The following is a 20,316-nucleotide window of genomic DNA, read 5'->3' as shown; positions in this document are numbered from 1 at the left end:
ACATATTTTGTTTTCAAACTCCACTGAAGTTTATTTCACACTTCAGATTTCAACAAAACAAACTACAAACCATCTTTACTGTGAAACACTTTTGTGTAACTGTTTTCATTTATTTTTTCATTCATCCATACCGCTTCCCGCTCGCCCTCCTGCACAGTTTGGGAACCACTTGGTTATCTGACACATCTGAGGTAACTGGAGGAACATTGTGGATGTATTTTATTGCCGTCTTGTTTGATATGATGGGAAGTTCTAAAGAAATCAGCCAAGACTCCAGGAAGAGAATTGTGCAGCTGCACCACTCAGGTTCATCCTTGGGAACAATTTCTAGATGCTTGAAAGTGTGGTGTTCATCTGTTCAGACAATTAAATACAAGTATAGACATAATGGGAATGTCCAGCCATCCATATGAGGAAGGACACAGTTCCTGTATCCCAGAGATGAATGTCATTTGGTCCAAAATGTGCAGATTGATTCCACAACTGAAGCCAGAGACCTGCTGATAATGCTGGCTGGTCATGCCTTCATTTTTGTTTAATCATCACAAGTTGGAAATTACAGTGTGATTTTGCTCACTTGAGGTTAGAGTGAAATAATTTTAGAATCTGTTAAGAAACTACTTTTTGTTTTCATTTAAACCCCAAATTGAGCAGGTGGGGTTTTGTTTTTACTGGGATTGTACTATTTGCAGTGCCATCCCAGTCAGACTTCCTGCTGAATGTCAGCTGTGCTCTGCTGTTGTAGGAAGCTGTGTGTGTGTGTGTGTGTGTGTGTGTGTGGGTGTGTGTGTGTGTGTGATGGAACGACTCAATGAACAGCTCAAGTGATTTCTCCCCATCTGGACAGCAGATCCCCTCAATGTGTCCCTCTTCACGCTGTGGGAAAGAATCCAGCAGGAAGTGGGAGAAGCAAAAACTTTTCTCTCAGCAAAAGTGTCCTACAATGATCATCCCTGGCTCTGGAGAAGATTTTGACGTTCGGAAATCCCGGTTCAGTGGCATGTTGCAAAGCGTAATGTCTAGTGCCACCTGGGCTGGGTGAGGGACGGGGGAATTACTGTATTAGTTCCACACATATAAACCCACAACCCTGAATAGAGTAGTGAGGAGTCCAGTCAGTGATTGCACTCCAAACTGCTGGCCTTGTTTACAGAAGGTGCAACAGGCAGCTGATTAATCAGAATCTGTTCCCACTGCTTTGATTTTAAGATGACTTTTACATTGAGGACTCTATTCAGTCCTATTAAAGGTACTTTTGTTTTTCCAGGCATCTCTGATCCAAAGGGGACAGTAATGGTCTTGAATTTTTTAATGTTGTAGGATCGATTCCGGCATCCTTGACACTGACGTTCACCTTAGCAAGGCACTTAATCAAAGGGTTGCCTACCAATCTGTGTAAGAACAGGTTCGCATTTGTACGTTTGTGCAGGTGTGACGGTATTTGACTGTGGCTAAAGCCGTTTTCAACTGGCCGCAGACTCTACTACCTCAGGCATCCAACGGCGGGGCAAACATCTTAATTATCAAAAAACAGACGGAACCAAAACTGGGAGCTGGTTCTACTGGAGAGGAGCTTGTTTACTAGAATAACTGCCTCTTATTCATCAAAGCTCTAAATGGTCTGGCGCCTTCATACCTGTTGGATCTTCTGTGCTCATATTGTGTTTTCTGCTCTCAGGGCACTGGCCTTCTAAAAATTCCTAAAGCCAATAGAAAACCCATTGGAGTCTTTTCCATTCACACCTCGTCACCGTGGAACAATTTGCCTCAGGACATCAGGCAGGCATGTTCTGGCAGAAAATTTTAAAGACCCACTTTGTCATATGTGCCTTAATTTTATACCTATTGTTTTCACTGATTTGTTTTCTCGTACTTTATCTGCTTTTAAACTGTACTTCGTTTGAAAGTGCTTTATAAATAAAATAATTCTAATTATTATTACAAATGCACCAATCAGATCTCTGATATATGCCGAAAGCGAGTTGGATATTTATTCTAAATAAATAAAGGATATATAAAATTTTCAACTGTTCATTACTTTATTATAAATATTAGCATAAAATCATATTTTGTGAACCCATTCAACATTATGTTCAAATAATAAAGTGATTATTAGACATTATTTGAAAAAATTAATCACAATAGATAACAATTTGAATGCAGAAAATGATTACATTTGCTTTTCAAACACACAAAGAATTAAAATGGGAAAGAAAACAACGGCAAGCACTTGTAAATTGTATCCATGCGAAGGAACAACATCTAGAGACCAATAGTGACACAAGGAAAAATAAGTAGAAGAGCCTTGATTTCTAACTTATATCAATCTTTGGGCAGAAGTGCAAAAAGACACAGTAATCCTACTACAACACTGTTTAACCTTCACAAGTAGGCTTTTAAATTAAGGCACAAACTCAGGCCTTGTCCACACACAGCCAGGTCTTCTAAATAATCTCGTCCACACTTGATTGATATAAGAATAGTGTTCATTCATCCACACGAACCCGCGGAATTAAACTGCCGAACGGTGTTTTTAACCTGTCAAACCAATAGGGGCAGTGCAGGGCAAAGCTAAAACCTTTGTAAGCCAATCACAATCCTTCAAAGCAACCAGGACTTCCTGTTAGGAATTAAACATGGCGTCAGGAAGTGAATTTGTGTGGGCCGACTGAGGCTGGACAACTTTTGAATACCGTGTTAGAATGTAAAGTTAATGACGACGTCGATTAGGAAATAAGCTAATCGCATGTGGAGATTGTGTTTCCGTATTGGGAGCGATAGCTGATGTAAAACAGCTGACCAATCGCTCTTTCTGCTTTCAGACTCCACATATTGTAGTAGTTGGACTTGTATAAACAAGCAAAACGTGTATGAAACAACGTAAAAATCAACACCTCTCTGATTGCAGTCATCTTTCCCCCACTGCATGGGTAAACAATAAGTTACATGTGTGAAGTCGGCGCCGCATTATTTGTTGCAGACTGTCTTGTACCGACCTCTAAATCTACGGTTTCGGATGGCCAAACAAACGCAAGAAAGATAGAAAACCCCGCAAATCTTTATTGGCCGAAGATTTTATTATCAATCATTTTTAAAATAAAGGATTTGTACATTACGATAATTAGCAGTTTAATTCCAATAGGTAGTTTTGCTTGCGTAATTAGCCGTTTTCTATTGCATTTTGTGGTGTACAACAAAACAATGTCCTGAAATATTTATCTAAGTCCTAAACATTCACCTTCTAATACCAAGGTCAAGGCCAAATGTACAGTTATAATAATTATTGTAGTGTCAGTGTGAGAAACCTTTTTAACCCTCATAACGAACAAGATGCCTCCATTATTGTTTTTAACTAAGTCCAACAAACATTATTATATGTTGTTTGTTTTTTTAATTTCCTGAGATGACAGATTCCCTCTCAATGATTTCCCACCAAACGCACAACAAACACATTTTATGGCACATCCTTATGAAATCTATTGAATGTTATTGATTTACTATTTTTCCTTTAGACCTTCATAAAACGACACACAAAATGTACCAGTTTATCAAACTTTTACACCATTGTGTATGTGCAAAAACTCATTGTTGAGCTTTCATAGATTCTGAACATACAGAATATCATAATTAATCTCTGAAGAAAAAAAAAAATACACCCCATAAAGTTAAATCAGTGCATTTTCAAGAGTGTTAGCTTATAGGCCACCCGTCCTCACACAGCAGTGTGTGCTGATGCTGCAGAACCAGAGCTTTGGGTCAAGTCGGTCACCAGTTGTGTCAATCCCTCCCTCTCCGTAGCTTTGGCTCCAATCAGACCCTGCTGACGTAAATTAAGAATGGAGTCAGCGATAATCCGCGCCGTTTTCTTCTGGTACCCTCCTGACGTCACCATCAGGATGGGAATACCTCGTTGCTTTGCGGCCCTGAACACAATCTCGTCCCTTTTAACAATGCCCTGGCAAGAAGAAAGCAGAAGAAGCCGTCAGTCTCTGTAAGACTTCATGGCCCTGGGGACAGAGAGGAAGCATAGAGATAGCCTGGCTGACCCCGACAGGAAGCCGCTGATTGGAAACGCATCTGTCTGTGCCAGGGGATTCTGGGAGGGAACGGCTAGACTAAACCTAATTTATTGAGAGCAAATGTTGCCTCACAGCGAGGGATTTCAAACATCAGAATGTGTGGCAGAAACATTTGCCTGACTAGAACTTCTGACAATATTGTTAGAGCTGCACTTCTTCGTTGATGCCATTTACCAGCCTATTTGACAAATTACTCGTGTATTTAGAGCAGTGCTAAAACTGCTAAGATATTCTGCACTATTATCATATTATTATCATTTATGGAAGTCTGCTCATAGGATCCAATAAATCTAAAATGAACTGTGGATCAGCGCTCATTAACAAATCAATTTTATTTAAATTGATTTGGTGAAGTACTTTCGTCTTGCAAGGTTAGTGGAACCACATAATGGAATATAATGGCAGTGATTTTTTTATGGTTTAAGCACTGTGTAACTGAAACAAGTAAATCTAGTGACTACAATAAGCGAGCATTCAGATTTCAGACACTAGAAGACATAATGACTCCTAATAGGACACAGGTTGAGATATGACTTTTGTCCCTTATCTACTCTACTGTTGTTATTCTCATCTGACTGCAGGGCGGCGCCCTCCCAAGGATGCAGCCTCCGGCACCTTCCACCCACATAGACAGGCGTCCGTCCTCTATGTTTGTTTTCTGTTCTTTGAACAAACTTGAGGATTCTTAAAGTATATTCATAAACCACATTTATGTTTTAACTTCTCTGGAGTGTAAAAACAAAAATCCCTTTTTCACACAGGGTCATAGAGGTTTGGATTTTTTAAAATCTTCCTTAATAATAAACAACTTCATTTAAAAACCACTTTTTATGTTTCCTTGTGTTATCTTTGAGGAATATTCAAATTAGTTTGATGTTCTGGGACACTTAAGTTTGACAAATAGGAGATGAACCTTCTTCACCCCACAGCACTAAAAACAAGATGGGAGACAGGATTGGTTGTCCAGTGCAGTGGAAAGAAGAAGATGCTCCCAAAACCTTCTGTACGAGTCAGAAAATACCTTAACCAGTCAAAGGTCTGAGCTCCTCTCAGTAATAAGTTGGAAAATGGACCTTCATCAGTGCAAACAGAGCGTCTGCATAACCAAGAGTAAGATTAAGAGGTGATATTATCTGATGCTACTGCTGCGACAACTGAGTTGCATTTGGATCAAATCTATGTGTATGGTATATATGGGATATCTGATGTACAATGTTCATCCTGCAAAATCTTCCAACATTGTAAACAAACCCTAGAGCCTACAATACCAAACATCAGTAGAAAGGCAATTGTGGAATCTTTTTTTTTTTTTTTTTTTAACCAAAAGCAGCTCATCCAACTGTACAATTGCAAAGCAAACATTGAGTAGTGCTATAGGTCCATAAGGCAAGTCAAATATATATCTCTATTTTTTTTTTGAGTAAGAAGCTCAAAATCGTTCTTCTCCCTGAGCTTTGAACATTTGACTGTTTTAACTTGGTCAGACAAAGAGGCAGACATTTTTTCCAGCCTAAAGGAAACTTTGGACGTATAGAGAAGGTCATAAAACCACAGAGAATAAACTCATGTAATGACTGCAGGAGCCCAACCTGAAACTACAGACCCTTCTGTAAACGTTAAGAGAAAGCTGTCAGAGAAGGCAGCGTACCTGTGGAGATATGGAGAGGCCTCCGAGGGGATCCCCGTCCAAGATGTCTGTCCCTGCATTATAGACGATGATATCAGGACGAACCTCGTTCAGCGCCCCCTCAGAGTGAAGCTCCACCTTCTGGAGGTACTCTGAGTCTTCAGTGCCCCAGTCTAGCTCCACCTTTCTCTTTATGGCTCCTGAAGATAAACAATAGTAAGTGGCCTACACTTGCATAGAGCTTTATCAAGTCCTGAGGACCCCAAAGTGCTTCACACTACATTCAGTCATTCGCCCACAGCTGACCTGTGGCTGCTAGAACAGTGAGGAAATGATTTGAAATAATTGGGATAGTTAAAGAGACAGTTAAGCAACCATCTTCTCTTTTACTGCCCATTTAATGCTGGAAGACTACTCCAAGGGTCAGGTAGATTACTCTCATTGATACATAGAAAAAAGTCAGCCAACTAATGGATGTCTTCACTACTTTAAACTAAAGTTAGAATAACCAAAAGCACTACAAGGCTTAGTTGTTTTAATGTTCAAATAAATGCAACTGCAAACGCATCAAAGAACAGTAATAAATACAATTCCTCTTTGTTTTTAGAAAGCTTTAAATCAGATTTGTCTTTGACGAAAATAAACAGAATCCTGCCCTGCAGCTTATCTTAAACAACTCAGGACGCATTGATGTTTTACCTCACTGAAGGCAGAAAAGAGCCTTTGATTAGATTAGTTTCAGAGAAGATAACTACACGTCAAAGGAATTGAATGTGGACAGAAACAAACATTCATGTGTATCTTTAGTTATCTGCAAAAAGATGGGATTCTTGTGTTGTAGAGAGTCCTTGGCTGGAAGTGCTAACATGTTGAGGAGTTACTGCGACTTCAGTCAGAATAACGACGACACATGGTGATGTCAAGAGAGACAAAAGCCCTCCAGCCCGACCTCTACCCAAAGCAGTGCAGGAGATGCAGAACGATGTGTTTAATGCCCAGGAGTGAGTTAAGGCTATATGTGAGACTTAGATTATGAAAAAGAAAAATCTAATTTGAGAAGAAAGTTATTCACGCCTTAACTTACGTTTGGCAAATCCGTCCCCGGGATAGATGTTGTGATTGTACATGTCCATTATGAACACTCTGGTGTCGCCCAAAAAGTCTCGCTCGTGTCCATTTCCCTGTAGGACCATTTCCAAAACCAGTTCATTCAACACATTAAATCTTCAATTATTGTTTTGCTTTTTGACAACTACATCCCTGACTTCTGTCCCACCCTGTCGAACTCACCTCGACAGTCTCTTCAGGAAGTTGTGAATCTAACTATAGGCCTAACAAATTCTGCTGGACAATAAATTGTCCCAGAAGTTATTGCGATAAACAATAATATTGCTGTTATGAGACAATTTTCAAGAAATATAATGGTAATAATGGCATAATAATAATGCCAGGACACATTCTGGAAGATCGATAAACTTTAAATTCTAATGAACATTTAACAACCGCAACTGGAAAACATTTGAAATATCCAGAATAAACAAACAAATCAAATAAAATGAATTATCGAGTCTCTGTAAACAAAATTGTTCTTCAAAAACAGAATCAGACGGAAGACTTATCATCCAATTTTGGGTAAAAAGAGAGAGATTATTGAGCTTGTTTTAATTTATCATGCAATTAATTGATGTAGTGCTTATTGTAACAGTCCTAAATCCAACTACTATTAAAAATTCAGTCATAAGTTGCAAATTTTACGCAGGCTTGCAATCTTCACCAATTATCGTAACTTTTACTCAGATGAGGAGGAGTTTGGTTTCATATGCGTTTATGGAAGCTAATTCTGAATAATGTCCCTGGTGGCATCCCGTACCACTGTTTTTTACCCGGTGACCCAAACATACTTCTTATGCTCAAGAGAACAGATTTTGAAAGAAATTAACCAGTTAATAATTTGGAAAATATCCATAATGAGAGGGTGAGAGAAATGCATTGGCTTACTTGATGAGCGTCAAGGTCAATGATGGTGGCTCTGGAGACGCCTTCCACTCTCTCAAAGAGAAACTGAGCAAATAAAAGTAAAAAATTGTTTATTTTCTTTTCAAACTTGCTCATAGTTTCATACAAGCATTTCAGCCATTCATCTTCCACTCACCTACAGGAACGACAAACAATCTACGGATTTTGTTGGAGACTTCGAAGTTTTTAGTGTAAAAATAGAATTTTTGGCTGTATGTATCTCAAACCAACATTTGACAAGTATTTTCTAATTTTACCTGGTAAATACAATACATTCACAGTTGTGACAATTAATGCTCATTTAAAGGCACAATTTCTGTGAAAACTGGTATCCAGAACTCGATCTTGTTTCATTTATTAGTATTTAACTGATTGATTAGCGATTGACAAAACACCTTATTGTTGGCAAATGACATCAGTTTTCAATAACCACAAGTAATTATTAATTCGGTTATTAATATTTTGTATGCATGGACGTATAAATGTATGGATGGACTACGAGTAAGTCTCAAAAAATTACAATATTACATGCATATATATTATAATATGTAATGTCCAATATTTCTTGCCAGTCATCTCAGAGAGTGAAATGCATTTGTTATATAGAATCATCATAGCAACCAGAGCAACAAATATTCAAAATAAGGAGTAGAAACTGTTGTGTACACAGTAAGTGGGCGTGTTGCACACAATCTACAAAAATTGTCTGCACATCTCATTACAGGAGCAAAAAAAATTTTTTGGGGGGGGGATTTTGCTTGTTCACTGGCTGTCGTAAAAGATCTTAAGAGAAAAAATTAAGCAGAAAGTAAATATGCTGGAGGCCAATGACTCAATGTTCAAATGACTTTATCAGATGAAATGGTTTACAGCTGGATGTGACAAAGAATCACTGATATCGTTGTGATAAAACAAGCAGTGTTGGTTTGAGCCTTGCCTTGATGGCCAGTGTGATGTCAGCGTAGGCACAGAAGCCGCCTCCCTTGTCACCGGAGCAGTGATGGAAGCCTCCCCCTGATAAAACAGAGCCGGGCTGAGAACTCAGTTCAGAGTTAGAATGCAACTTCACTGGTGACACAAAAGACTTTGTTGAAATAATAGTCAATTAATACAAATAAAACATTAAATGGAGATAAAATGTGCCATTTTCTGAAATAATAACACTGTGCAAACGTAATATACATTTTGCATTTAAAATGAAAAACTTGCTTTGTCTGGAAATATCTTCTGCCTATCCAATTATTAAGTGGTTCATCAAAAAATAGCCACCCCATCAGTCCTACATTGTACTAATGTCAAGTCAAGCAGGAAGGACTGAGCCTTTCACATGTTGATGTTAGAAGTATTATTAGCTGAAGATGCATCTATTGCAACAAACAAAAAAAGGAGAGCGTTCTGCTCCACTGTTGCACAGCCAGAAAGCAAATTGTTCCTCCTGAAACCAAACTTTGGCAATCGGTGGGATACATACACAGTGTTAACTTAAACGAGACTTAGTATTACATAAAACATGCTTTATTACTGTGCACTCAATACAAATAGTATTTAAGTTTTTATTTTCAACAAGTTGAAATACAAAAGTGATGGCTTAAGAATGCCAAAGCTATGAACAAACGGTTACTTTGCATAAAATTCAGAACTCAACATATTGGACGGCGCTTGCATCTCTGTATGTGTGCATTTGTGACTGAAATACGTGATTTTATCCCTCCTTTCATCCATTCGTTATATGTTGGATTCAGTGACATCAGTAACGCGTTACATCACTGACTTAAACGCTAATAGTCTTAAAATGGCACCCAGAATGTCAGAAACCTCTGTAGTAGTAAATTCACTTTTAAATTTTAGGCCCAGAGTACAATTCTCTAAACAAATAAAATAAATAATGTAATTAAGTTTATTATAATTTTGTTCTTTACACAAATGCGTACGTCAAAGGTAATGTTTCGCAGTGATCTTGTGAAAAAAAAAATCACAAATGACATAACTGCTTAATGCATAAACCACAGTGGCTGAAAGGTTGGTACAATGCCATTGTAAGTACAAATGGCTGAAAACTCACCTACATTTATGGCCCATCCTCGCTCTACAGCCAGCTTCCCAGCCTGCGGAAGAAGATTCGATCAGTATACATAACATATCCATCTGTCCCTTGCATTTTCTATATACCTACTTATCCTGGCAGGATCATGAGGGACTATTGCTCATGTCCATTAGCTGGGATTCCACATACACCCTAAATAGGACCAATACATGGCAACACAGAGACAGACAACATTCTCCGTACACTCATACAGAGACACAGAAAGTCCCCAGGTTGGGATTTGAACCCAGGACTTGCTAGCAGCAAAGCAATAGTCTACTAACTGCACCATCTGGATATCAGCTCTCTGTTCGTGAAAACACGTTTGCCAAGTGCTTCTGTTGCTGGTCCAGTTTTTTGGAACTGTCACCCACCTCTGTGTGAGAATGACTGTTTTCTTGATAACTCCTTCACAGAAACCACAAAAGCGAAACAAAGAGGTTCGCCTCAGGCCTCATAATGACCAAGTCCGACACCGCCTACTGCACCCAACTACGTCCAGCTGTGGCTACGGGTTTCAGAAATGTCCTGCCTGAGACACTCCCATGTCTGCCAATTTGACAGGCGTATCTGATGTATTTTTGCAAAACACACTCTTAGAATCTCACCAGCAGTTCATAATTAATGTGATAGGTTTCAGATAGCAGTCACAACGCACTCCAATAAAATGATGGAGCTTACAGTGAGCACACTGTCAAAATCAACCAAATGTTTGAAGAAATGGATAAAGAGCTTCCTGACAGCTGGGAGGAGATTTTTGCTCATATGGTTGTGTTTTTATGGTGAGGTGAAGTTTTCTTGCGGAGCAAAAAATACATAAATAAATAAATACCACAATAAGATATTGACTTGCAATCAATTTCTCAACAGATTGGCTTTTCTGCTGAGAAATCTAAGTGAAGAAATAGAAAGGGAGAGCTAAGCTAATAGTTTGATATTATCTAAAAGTTGTACAAAGTGACCATTTTGTGGCACAGATATGGTGTAGTTGATAATTAATCTTTTCTTGAGATAAACCATGCCACCTGCTGGTATAAATGAATGACTGCACTGGGCCAAAAATCAAAGGATATAGGCTACATTTATAAATGCGGCACATGCTACAAAACGGTGTGGGAAAATGGCATATATATATAAACTTAACAGGAGAGCACTTGGTCCCCCACACAGCCTCTAACCCATATTCATGCTGGTTGTTGAAACGGGGTGGGGGGGAGGGGGGGTCTGGTGACGCAGAGGGTGAGATGGGGAATTGAAGCCACTCAGGATTCAGGAGTCAGGATTCCACTCAGACATTTCATTTCACTCCATATCAGTCTTTAGTTACAGATCACCTTTATCATAAGCATTCAGAACATCAGTGTTATTTATGTGTTTGCGGTTGAGCTGTAGCATAAGCACATTTCAAATTAAAAAAGGCGTATAAGCTGTGGTGAGAAATGTTCTTCTGAGGTTTTACATTATGATTAATAATGTAATGTCTTCATAGTGAATACTCAACAAAATGAACCTCTAGGTTACACACCCAAGTGAACATATATAGGCTATATATATGTAGCCACTGTGGCTTCATAAAAATGTGTTGTTTGGGTTTTTTTTGGACTCTCCGCCTCTCTTACATCTGTTTCTGAGCAAAACACAAAGAGTTGCAGGCTGTCAGTCAGTTCACAGTTTCTTTCCTAAACATGAAAGAGTGCTTTCCTTCCATGTACAAAACAAGATAAGGCTGCAATAGATCTGATGACAAGAGATTGTCTTTAGTGGATGAGTACGAACACTCATTAACATGTACGCTCACACCCAGGCTATTGCTCAGGCACTTCACTTTGACTGAGGGGAAACAAGAACATGTTACAATAGCCATCTGATTAATCTCCACCACTCCTCACACTCAGAGCGCAGAGGTCCAGGAGAGACAAGCCCCGCATCTGATCTCACTTTTATTGGCTCTTGCATCTAGTATAAGCACAACAACAACAAAAATTAACTAAATCTTCTCAACAGCCATTTTTCTCTAACCAGACAGGATGGGAGCCAACAGTAATTAGTCATGTTTGTGGTGATTAAGGTCTGCTTGACTGGTGCATTTTATTTTGGGTTGACATCCAAGAATGGGAAAAGCTAAATGAAACAAATTAAAATAAATAAAAAAAATTGCACAAGACTGTGAGAAACATGACAAGTAATGCATTCCAGATCTAGTTTACTTTCACTAATGGGGAAGCTACATTAGCATACATAGAATACAACAGAATATACTTTATTGTTCCCCAAAGGGAAACTGCTTATTAGTTGACAAGACACTCCATTCAAGATGCTAAATATTAATAATACAAATATTATTAATTCACTGCGACAGACTGGCGACCTGTCCAGGGTGACCCCGCCTCTCGCCCAGAACATTAGCTGGAGATAAACACCATCACCTCCCGACCCCACTAGGGACGAGGGTGTTAGAAAATGGATGGATGGATGGATGGATGGATGGATGGATGGATGGATGGATGGATGGATGGATATTGTTAATTCATGAAGCAGTTCCCCACTGGTGTCCGACTGGATCTTGTTAAGGCTCCACGTTAACAAGAGTCAGTCGGCAATTTATCTTCAGGAGAGTCAGAGTTTAGATTCAGGAATGACATCGCTTCTGAGTTTTGCACATTAAAACCAGCTAGTTTTACTCAGAGTTGAGTAAAACTAGCATGTCTAAATCTTATCCAACTAGCTTAATGAGACTTAATCTGAGAGTCCATGTGGTGAAATAACTAATAGCTGAATTATAGGAAAGAGAGTCAGACTGACATTAGTAGAAGCATTCAGAGGCGAGTAAATCTTCTCACCTCCTGGTTTTATTCTGGCATATCAGTTCACAAAATGTCCACTTAGTGAATATGAGGACGATGTCTGAACTGTTAATCAGGCTGTTGCTAGACAGTCCAGGGAAAAAGCCAGAAGCAACAGGGTGTCTTCAGACTTGTTTCCTGTACCATGCTGCAAACAAACAAAAATCTGGAGAAGGAGAGAACACACACACACACACACACTTTTGGTTTTCATAGCTGATTCCTGGTCCTATTTTTATAGTCATGCATGTTTTTCACTATACTGTTACTTGATCAATTCCAGCAACAAATAAGAGTGAGAAGGAGAAAAAAAAGTGAGAAATTGTATTACTAAGTCAAAAACATGATACGGTAAACGAGGCTGATGTATACCAACCATTATTGTTCCTCCTGTTTGGGTCCGTAAAGGTCTCAGCACCTTCTGCTGAACCAGACAGTTGGGTAAAATCACCAGGGGTGGGATTTCAGTGATAGTTGCCACCACAAAAGACCACTACAGAGAACAAAGGAAAACACTGAGAAGCATGTAACAGCATGAAGAAAACAAACTTTTCAGAATATTAGCTGGAGTATTTCAATCTGCAAAAGAAAACAACAGTGTGCCAGTAAGCTCAGTCTCAGTTCACATGGGGAGCAGGGGCCTCGTGTGTAAAAGAGTGTGCATCTTTCACGCTAAAAGTTGACGCAGGGACAAATTATCAAAAGTAAAAAAATAATAAATAAATCTGTCAGCAGCTTCTAGTTTCTCTCTTTAACGTTCTGCACAGAGCTCCAGGATTATCACTCTGGGCAATCTAAACGTTGATAAACCGCTCACCAGCATGTGGCAGCAGATCAATACGATCTCTGAACACGTTCCCTCCATCAGCAGCGTTCTCCAGCTGGAGCTGCCGTCGTTCCACACTCCCTCCATTTATGGAAATGTGTGACTGACTACACCCTGTCCATCATAGGAATCATGAAGCCTGACCCGTTTTCCGAAAAAGTTATTTTTTAATTGAGAACAAAAGTTTCCAGTAACATTTACGTGTGTGACATCATCACCTGAGCCGTCCCTTGTTGTTTTCAGACACCAATTCTTCTGATTTTAAAGGCTATAAACACATGGTCATTATTGTAACACTTAGCACATAAAAATAATTTTGATAATTCTAACTGACCTAAAGCGCAAAAAATAAAAAATAAAAATGTTTGGGTGTAATTTAACTTCAAACAGTGAGAGAAAAAATATTCACAAGTCTTTTTATTCTGTGTGTATATATTTCTGGTTTCAACTGTAAATGCCAGCAAGGGGAGGAGTCATTAAATACAACTTTTAAGACGTTTTGTCCCACTGGCTTTAAGTTACCAGCTGCCATAAAGGGTTAGGAAAGCTAACCCAACACAGATCAAAATCAACATTAATAAACAGTGGAAATATGATTCTATACTTCAGTCTGCTCTTATTTAACTTCATAACTGGATTAACCAAACTTTTTAGGGACTTTACAATTTGTTAAGATGCAGCTGACAGTGATGTGGGACAGAAGAAAAATAAACACATCACCATGCAGGAGAGACAGAAGCTACCTTTAAACTACAGAGGTAACGCTTCGTGTGGACCACCAGCAGATCCTCCTCTGAAGCTTCACGGGCTTCCACAATGTTCCCATCGGTGACGAACTGCTCCTCTGCAGCACATTCAGAGGATACATGAGGACGTTGGTTGAGAAAAACATTTGTCCAGTTGCTTTCAGCAGTATGAGTAGAATATGAATATGTAGGTATTGTTGTTAACTGTCCAAACTGACAAATTAATTAATTTATACCAAATCTATATTTAAAACTATATCATACTCTTTTATTCATGTTGCAGTGTTGGTAGGTGGACTCCAAAGAAAGGCAAAGGCAGCTTGTAGGTGAAGAAAGTTTTAATGAAAAAAAAAAACAAAAAAAAACAACTTGCAAAATAAACCACAGGGAACACAGGGAGCCAGAGCCAAACTAAAAACAGGAATCCACAGAAAAATAATGGCAGGGAACACAGTGACTTGCAAAACTATTTATACCCTCAGGTTGGAAAAACAAGACGATATAATGGGAGTAGATGAGAGGAACCAGTAAGGAGGAACTGGGAATAAGTTGCATATAGACTGTGGAGGTTGAAAACTGAACATGAAACAAATGGATGATTAGAAACAGGTTGCAGGTGGGAGGGGGGGAGAGAAAATGGTACAGGGGGTGAGGGAGAGCACATGAAGGACTAGGAAATAAATAAACATCAAATAAGAACTAGACCTAAGAAAGATAATACATCTAGAGTAACAAAGAATAAATAGACAAGAAATAAAAAACTAGAATCATTAAAGGACTGAACTAAAGTAAAACAGAAACCAGACTGATCCAATAAATAATAGAAAAAAAGAATAAAACACAACTCAAAACCATCCAAGACACACTTCTTTCTTAAAAAAAAAGAGAAAACCCTGAAAAACGTAGCAGACATTTGTATTTAGCCCTTTACCTAAATAAAATCCAGTGCAGCCGACTGCCTTCAGAAGTAACCTAATAAGTAAACAGAGTCCAGCTATGTGCAATTTTATTCTTAGTATGAATTCAGGTCAGGAAGAAAGTTGAGGAGAGTATGGAACCACAAACCTACCCAGAAATGAACAGAAAAGCAGCCAAGAGGCCCAAGACAATCCAGGTAGAAAACCGGCTGGAGGTTCAGACCTAAACACACAACCACCTGCGTCTGATCCTTTTTTTTATTCCCGCCATGTTTTCTTTCTCCATTTCCCACAAAGACCAGCTTCAAGCAGTTTAGCACCCTGCGGCTCAGGGAGATGTCCCATCACAAATAACCTGTCCAGAACTCTCCTACCTTTCAGGAAGCGGATGACTTTCCCCCACTTTCCTGAGTCAAATGGGTGGAGCTTTTCCAGGCCCATGAACGTGATGTTATAGTCAGGGTGGTACACGATGGGCAGACATGTTGGAGGGATGCTGCCGTACAAATCGGTGTGGTGAAAGCTGAAAGATCAACATCAAATGTAATACAAGCAGCACAAACACGGGGAGCCGTTTGTAAGGTGACACAGTCAACAATTAACAGCAATAATTTGGGTTTATTTAGCCTGACAGATGGAAAACAATGTTCAATTGTCAAAGTCCTATTTTCACCAGGTTTTTCAAATATTTACCAGAGTTCCAAACTAAATATTCAATTAACAAGCTAAATAATTAGTTTGTAAATTGGGCTAAATATTTAGTTTTTAAACTCAATTTTAGCTCACAGTTAAATATTTATCTCACTGACTAAGTATTTAGTTCCAAACTAAACATTTATTTTCCAAACTAAATATTTAGCTTGCTAACAGCATATTTAGGTTGGTAGCTAAATATTTAGCAAGCATGCTAAACATTTACGTCCAAGCTAAATAGTTAGCTAATAGTGCGGATTGATTTGTTGATAAGCGAAAGTGGAATTTCAAAATAAAAGCCGGGTTTTGTGGACCACTATATAAACTCCACTGCTGGAGGAGCAATTCGTCCCTCCATGTTTTTGTTTTCGTCAAAACCAAAAACATTTTTCTGTCGTTTTCGGTTTTTTTTTTAAATCATCGATTCTTTTCCTCTTGACATGTCCATCGCGTTATGACGTGGCATTTTAACAGCTACAGACGTTCACTCAGTTGAATTGTGTTTCAAAGGTTCCTGATTATTTACATGAAAAAAAAAAAATCTGCAATATATTTTTGGCGTATGAATGTTGAAAACAACTAAAGAGTGAAAGAACATGAAACGCAGAAATGTGCTCTGGCTTGATCACAGTGGTGGCCGCTGATGCAGAAACTGTTGCTGTAGATTATGTACATTTTCAACTATCATAGTGGACAAGATGATCAGTCAATTATTAATTATCATCGACCAAAACAATCAATGATTTTTTTTAAATTGTGGCGTTTTTATAGAGGTCTGCAAAACCCAGCTTTTATTTTGATATTCCTCTTCCACTAGTCTGAAAACAAATATGCATATTAGCTAAATATTTAGCTTGAATCTAGACATTTAACTTATAGCTAATTATTTAGCTTGGTTGTTAAATATTTAGATCTGAGCTAAATATTTAGTTAGAAAAATAAATATTTATTTTTGAAATTATGAAAATATGACTGAAAAAATGGGCACCCACCTTTTTCTCTTAGCGACCGGCTAAATAAGCCAAATTATTGCTTTTAATTTTTTAATGCGTAACCTTACAAAGGGCACCCCATACACAAATGCAATGTGAGATTAAAGTTATTTCACATCATCATCATTACTGGGAACGCTGCAGCTTCTTACCTCGATTTCCCTTCATTGTCTTCTTTAACGGACATGTTTCTTAGTCATAGTTAATCTGACCTGGAAGGAAACACAAATAGCATAAAGCATAAAACACCTGACGCCTATGGAAGCATGCGCATCGAAGTATGCAGTCTGTAAAGACGCAACAACAGCCAGAAATGTCAGGGTCACACGCAGCTATGCGGTAAGTACGTGCAGACTCTCTGAGCTGTGAATTCCAGCTGTGGATTTTTTTTTATTATTTTTATTGAAAATGTGCTCACTTTGAAATAGTAATGTGATATATTTCTTTTTTTTTATGCTGAAGTGAAAATAAAAATGAAATTTCAGCCATGTAGAAATAATGATTATAAAAATGTATCCTGGATATATTTGAACAGTGAAAAAGTAAGCACAAACATACAACATTAAAATTTCAGTGGCATTTTTAATTCAAATCCTACTGACATACATTTACTTCCATACAGGTGGGTGGTTGAAAGAGAAAACGTCGTCATAGTCGCTTTATTATCATTTATCTCACTGCGCACGAGCCGGACAGACTCACCTGCTTCTCCTACGACGTCAAAGAGACACTAAAAGTGCAGCTGAGCAGAGCTCTCAAGGAACTAAACTGAGGCTGTTTCACAGCATCACGCCGGACCCAATATTGTCTTTAAACCAGGGTTCTCGTGGCCAAGTAAATAAAACGCCCCCATGTACTACTCCTTGCTTCGTACAGAGGGCCTGGGATATCTGCTTCCTGGAGGCGTGAACTGTGTTGAGGTTTTAACGTTTGTCCGTGACGTATTTAAGAATGCGCCAGTTTGACGCTGAGAAGCTTACCGTAAGTTGCCTGCGCTGTAAACAACCATCCTCCACTGTGAGGAGAGAAGAACCGATCCGAACGAGGTGGTTGTTTAATGCTAATTCAACATTTGGAAGCGTGGCTAACGACGGACTGAACGGCTTCTTTCACTTGCGCCACTGCCATCGTTAAAACTACAGGCAGACTACAGCGCAGAAAATAAACGTCATCATGCACAATTTCTTTTTCTGTTCGCTGATTGGCCCGGTTACATGGCGAAAGCCCACACAGTATGGCAGGCCTTTTTAACATAACATCGGTTTCGTTTGACTGTCCCTCTTACGTTCTAAATTTTGATCTAAATTTGCTTTTTGACTATACAGAATTGTAATTTAAGATACCTGTATTGACATTCTGACTAGTAAGAACAATAATTCAGCTTTTCCAAACTTTAAAAACCTTTGGTTTGAGACAGTGAGATTTTGGAGTATTGAGTATTTCCAACAGTTATGGAGAATTCTTAATGCTACAATATATTTCTTGCTAACTTTAAGTTTTATCCAATATACTAGTAATAGATGAGTAAAACTAACTAGCAGTGGAGTATCACCAGTCTCTTTTCGTAAACATTGCTGGGTGTAGTTTTCACTGCTTCTGTACATGCCTTGTACTGCAACGTATCTGACTTTTGTAACATTTTACACAGTTTAAACCTTGACTTATAATATCATCAGATTAACTGAAGTAGAGGCAGGATTTCACTACACTTTGCAGATGCTTTTTGACTTGTACAGTACCTTTATATTGAGCACTGCAGGTCATCTGCTTCACTGGATACTGAACTATGTAACCAGTCACCCACAGTATGTGAGGACACAAGGCTGCGTGTGTCTGACACACAGCCTCCTCCCCTACAGTCGAGGAGGGGGAAGACACCAACTCCATTTCTGGTCACCCTCTGCACCACAGATTTTTCTGTCAATACCTCACATTGTGTGATCCTCACATGTTTTTGGATGAATTTAACATAAAGTCAGTGAATGGACTCAGAGGTTTGTCGACTGGTGTGAGATCAAGGCAACAAAAACAAAGGGTAGATGTTGGATTTTCATAGCAACCACAATGACACTACTGGAAATCCACAAAACTGACGTTGAGATTGTAGACTGTTATAAGCACTAATCACAGTTATATGTTTTTTTTATGTTTTGCAAGCTCTGGTGGCCTACATTTGACAGTTGTTGTCAGACAATAAATCGGGTTGTGAGAGAAGGGGAAGACATCGGGCTCTGACTCGAACCTGTGATGGCCACATTGGCGCCCATACATGGTGAATGACCAAAGCATGTCAATACCTGGTAACAAACTGGAACACATTTGGTCCAACAACCTGACGAAGAGTGGAGAAACTAAGAGCTGAGAGTCAGTGAAATTTTTCAAAACGTTTTGAAGGAATGCATATCTGTAATTGTACAACGTTATCTATGTTTTGATTGCTTCTTTGGCAGTGAATTAAAATATTGTTTTTCATTACACTGATGTTTCTACTCTATCCGTAACGCTTTCTGCATGGTGAGCAGCAGCTGGACAGAAAGTGGAATATCAAACCACACCACCACATTAGTGCTTCACCTAAAACTGCTGTTTGGCTTGCAGAGTGGTGCAGGCTATGCAGCGGCATCCAGAATAGCAATTACTCACTAAATGTCAGGTGTGTGTGCACCAGGGAAAAAAGTGCCCGGGTAGCTGCATGTGACCAGATATGAGCTGTGTAGCCTGAAACAAAGATTTGAGGGTTTTCAGAAGTGATCAGGGCTTTTGCAATTTGTGCTCTTTAACTTTGAAACGATTTTACCTTTTCAAGACTTTTGCATTTTTGCTCAAGACTCGTTTTCATTGCTTGGCATTTGAATCAGAGTTTGGGTTTCTTTTATAATGACAGTAAAAGGAGTAAATTTGTATATATATATATATATATATATTTTTTAATTCTTACTTTTAAAACAAATTCTTGTTATCCTGCTGTATTTAATTTACTTGTACAGTACTTTGGTCAATCTCTGTTGTTTTTATCTGTTACATAAATAAATTGACATCGACATGCGTAACAAGGACCAGACGTGCCTTTGTTTTTCGCAATTCTCCGGTTTCCTCATCAATAACTAGCTGTGTGACCAAATATGTTTGCCCATGTTGTGTGAGAGATGGTGGTGATGGCAACTGGAGTTTGTCCTGCAATTTGTAGGTCACCACAGTTCAAGTCCTGATCTAAGTCTAACGCAGCATTATCTACAGTGTTTCATGCACAGATGTTTTATAAGAGTTAAATGTTTTACAAACATGGATATACACACATCTCAATCCCACCTCGGAAACCATTTCTCCCTTTACGAGTATGAAACAGAATTAAGCCTTAATATCACAGGAAAGGTAACATATTTAGAAAAATAGAAAAATATGCAAGCAGAGTTTACAGTTCACTGGCATGCCATATTCAGTCAAACAATAAATAAATGTAAGAATGCTCCTTCCAAAAAATATCTGGAGTTATG

General features: G+C 38.7%; 1 protein-coding gene across 3 annotated transcripts; it reads right to left on the bottom strand.

Moving 5' to 3' along the window:
• Positions 1–3,660: 3,660 nt before the first annotated feature.
• On the bottom strand, positions 3,661–18,085 carry hdac11 (histone deacetylase 11). Of its 3 annotated transcripts, none has more exons than XM_044122414.1 (11): positions 17,803–18,085; positions 16,975–17,034; positions 15,512–15,660; positions 14,218–14,318; positions 13,025–13,141; positions 9,785–9,827; positions 8,660–8,736; positions 7,705–7,767; positions 6,791–6,887; positions 5,728–5,906; positions 3,661–3,955 (listed from the first exon to the last, which is right to left on the bottom strand). In XM_044122414.1, exons 2-11 carry the CDS (start codon positions 17,007–17,009, stop codon positions 3,713–3,715), a joined length of 1,104 nt encoding a protein of 367 aa, XP_043978349.1. In that variant the 5' UTR covers positions 17,010–17,034; positions 17,803–18,085; the 3' UTR covers positions 3,661–3,712. The 3 variants fall into 3 exon arrangements, with proteins under 3 accessions (XP_043978349.1, XP_043978348.1, XP_043978350.1); XM_044122413.1 differs by lacking the exon at positions 17,803–18,085 and adding an exon at positions 17,525–17,743; XM_044122415.1 differs by lacking the exon at positions 17,803–18,085 and adding an exon at positions 17,525–17,743 and having other exon boundaries at positions 3,661–3,817.
• Positions 18,086–20,316: the final 2,231 nt, after the last annotated feature.

Source organism: Gambusia affinis, linkage group LG07 (genome assembly GCF_019740435.1).
Source record: "Gambusia affinis linkage group LG07, SWU_Gaff_1.0, whole genome shotgun sequence".
In the NCBI taxonomy this organism is placed as follows: Eukaryota; Metazoa; Chordata; class Actinopteri; order Cyprinodontiformes; family Poeciliidae; genus Gambusia; species Gambusia affinis.
Note: the sequence above shows the minus strand (reverse complement) of the source record. Positions and strands in the feature narration are given on the sequence as shown.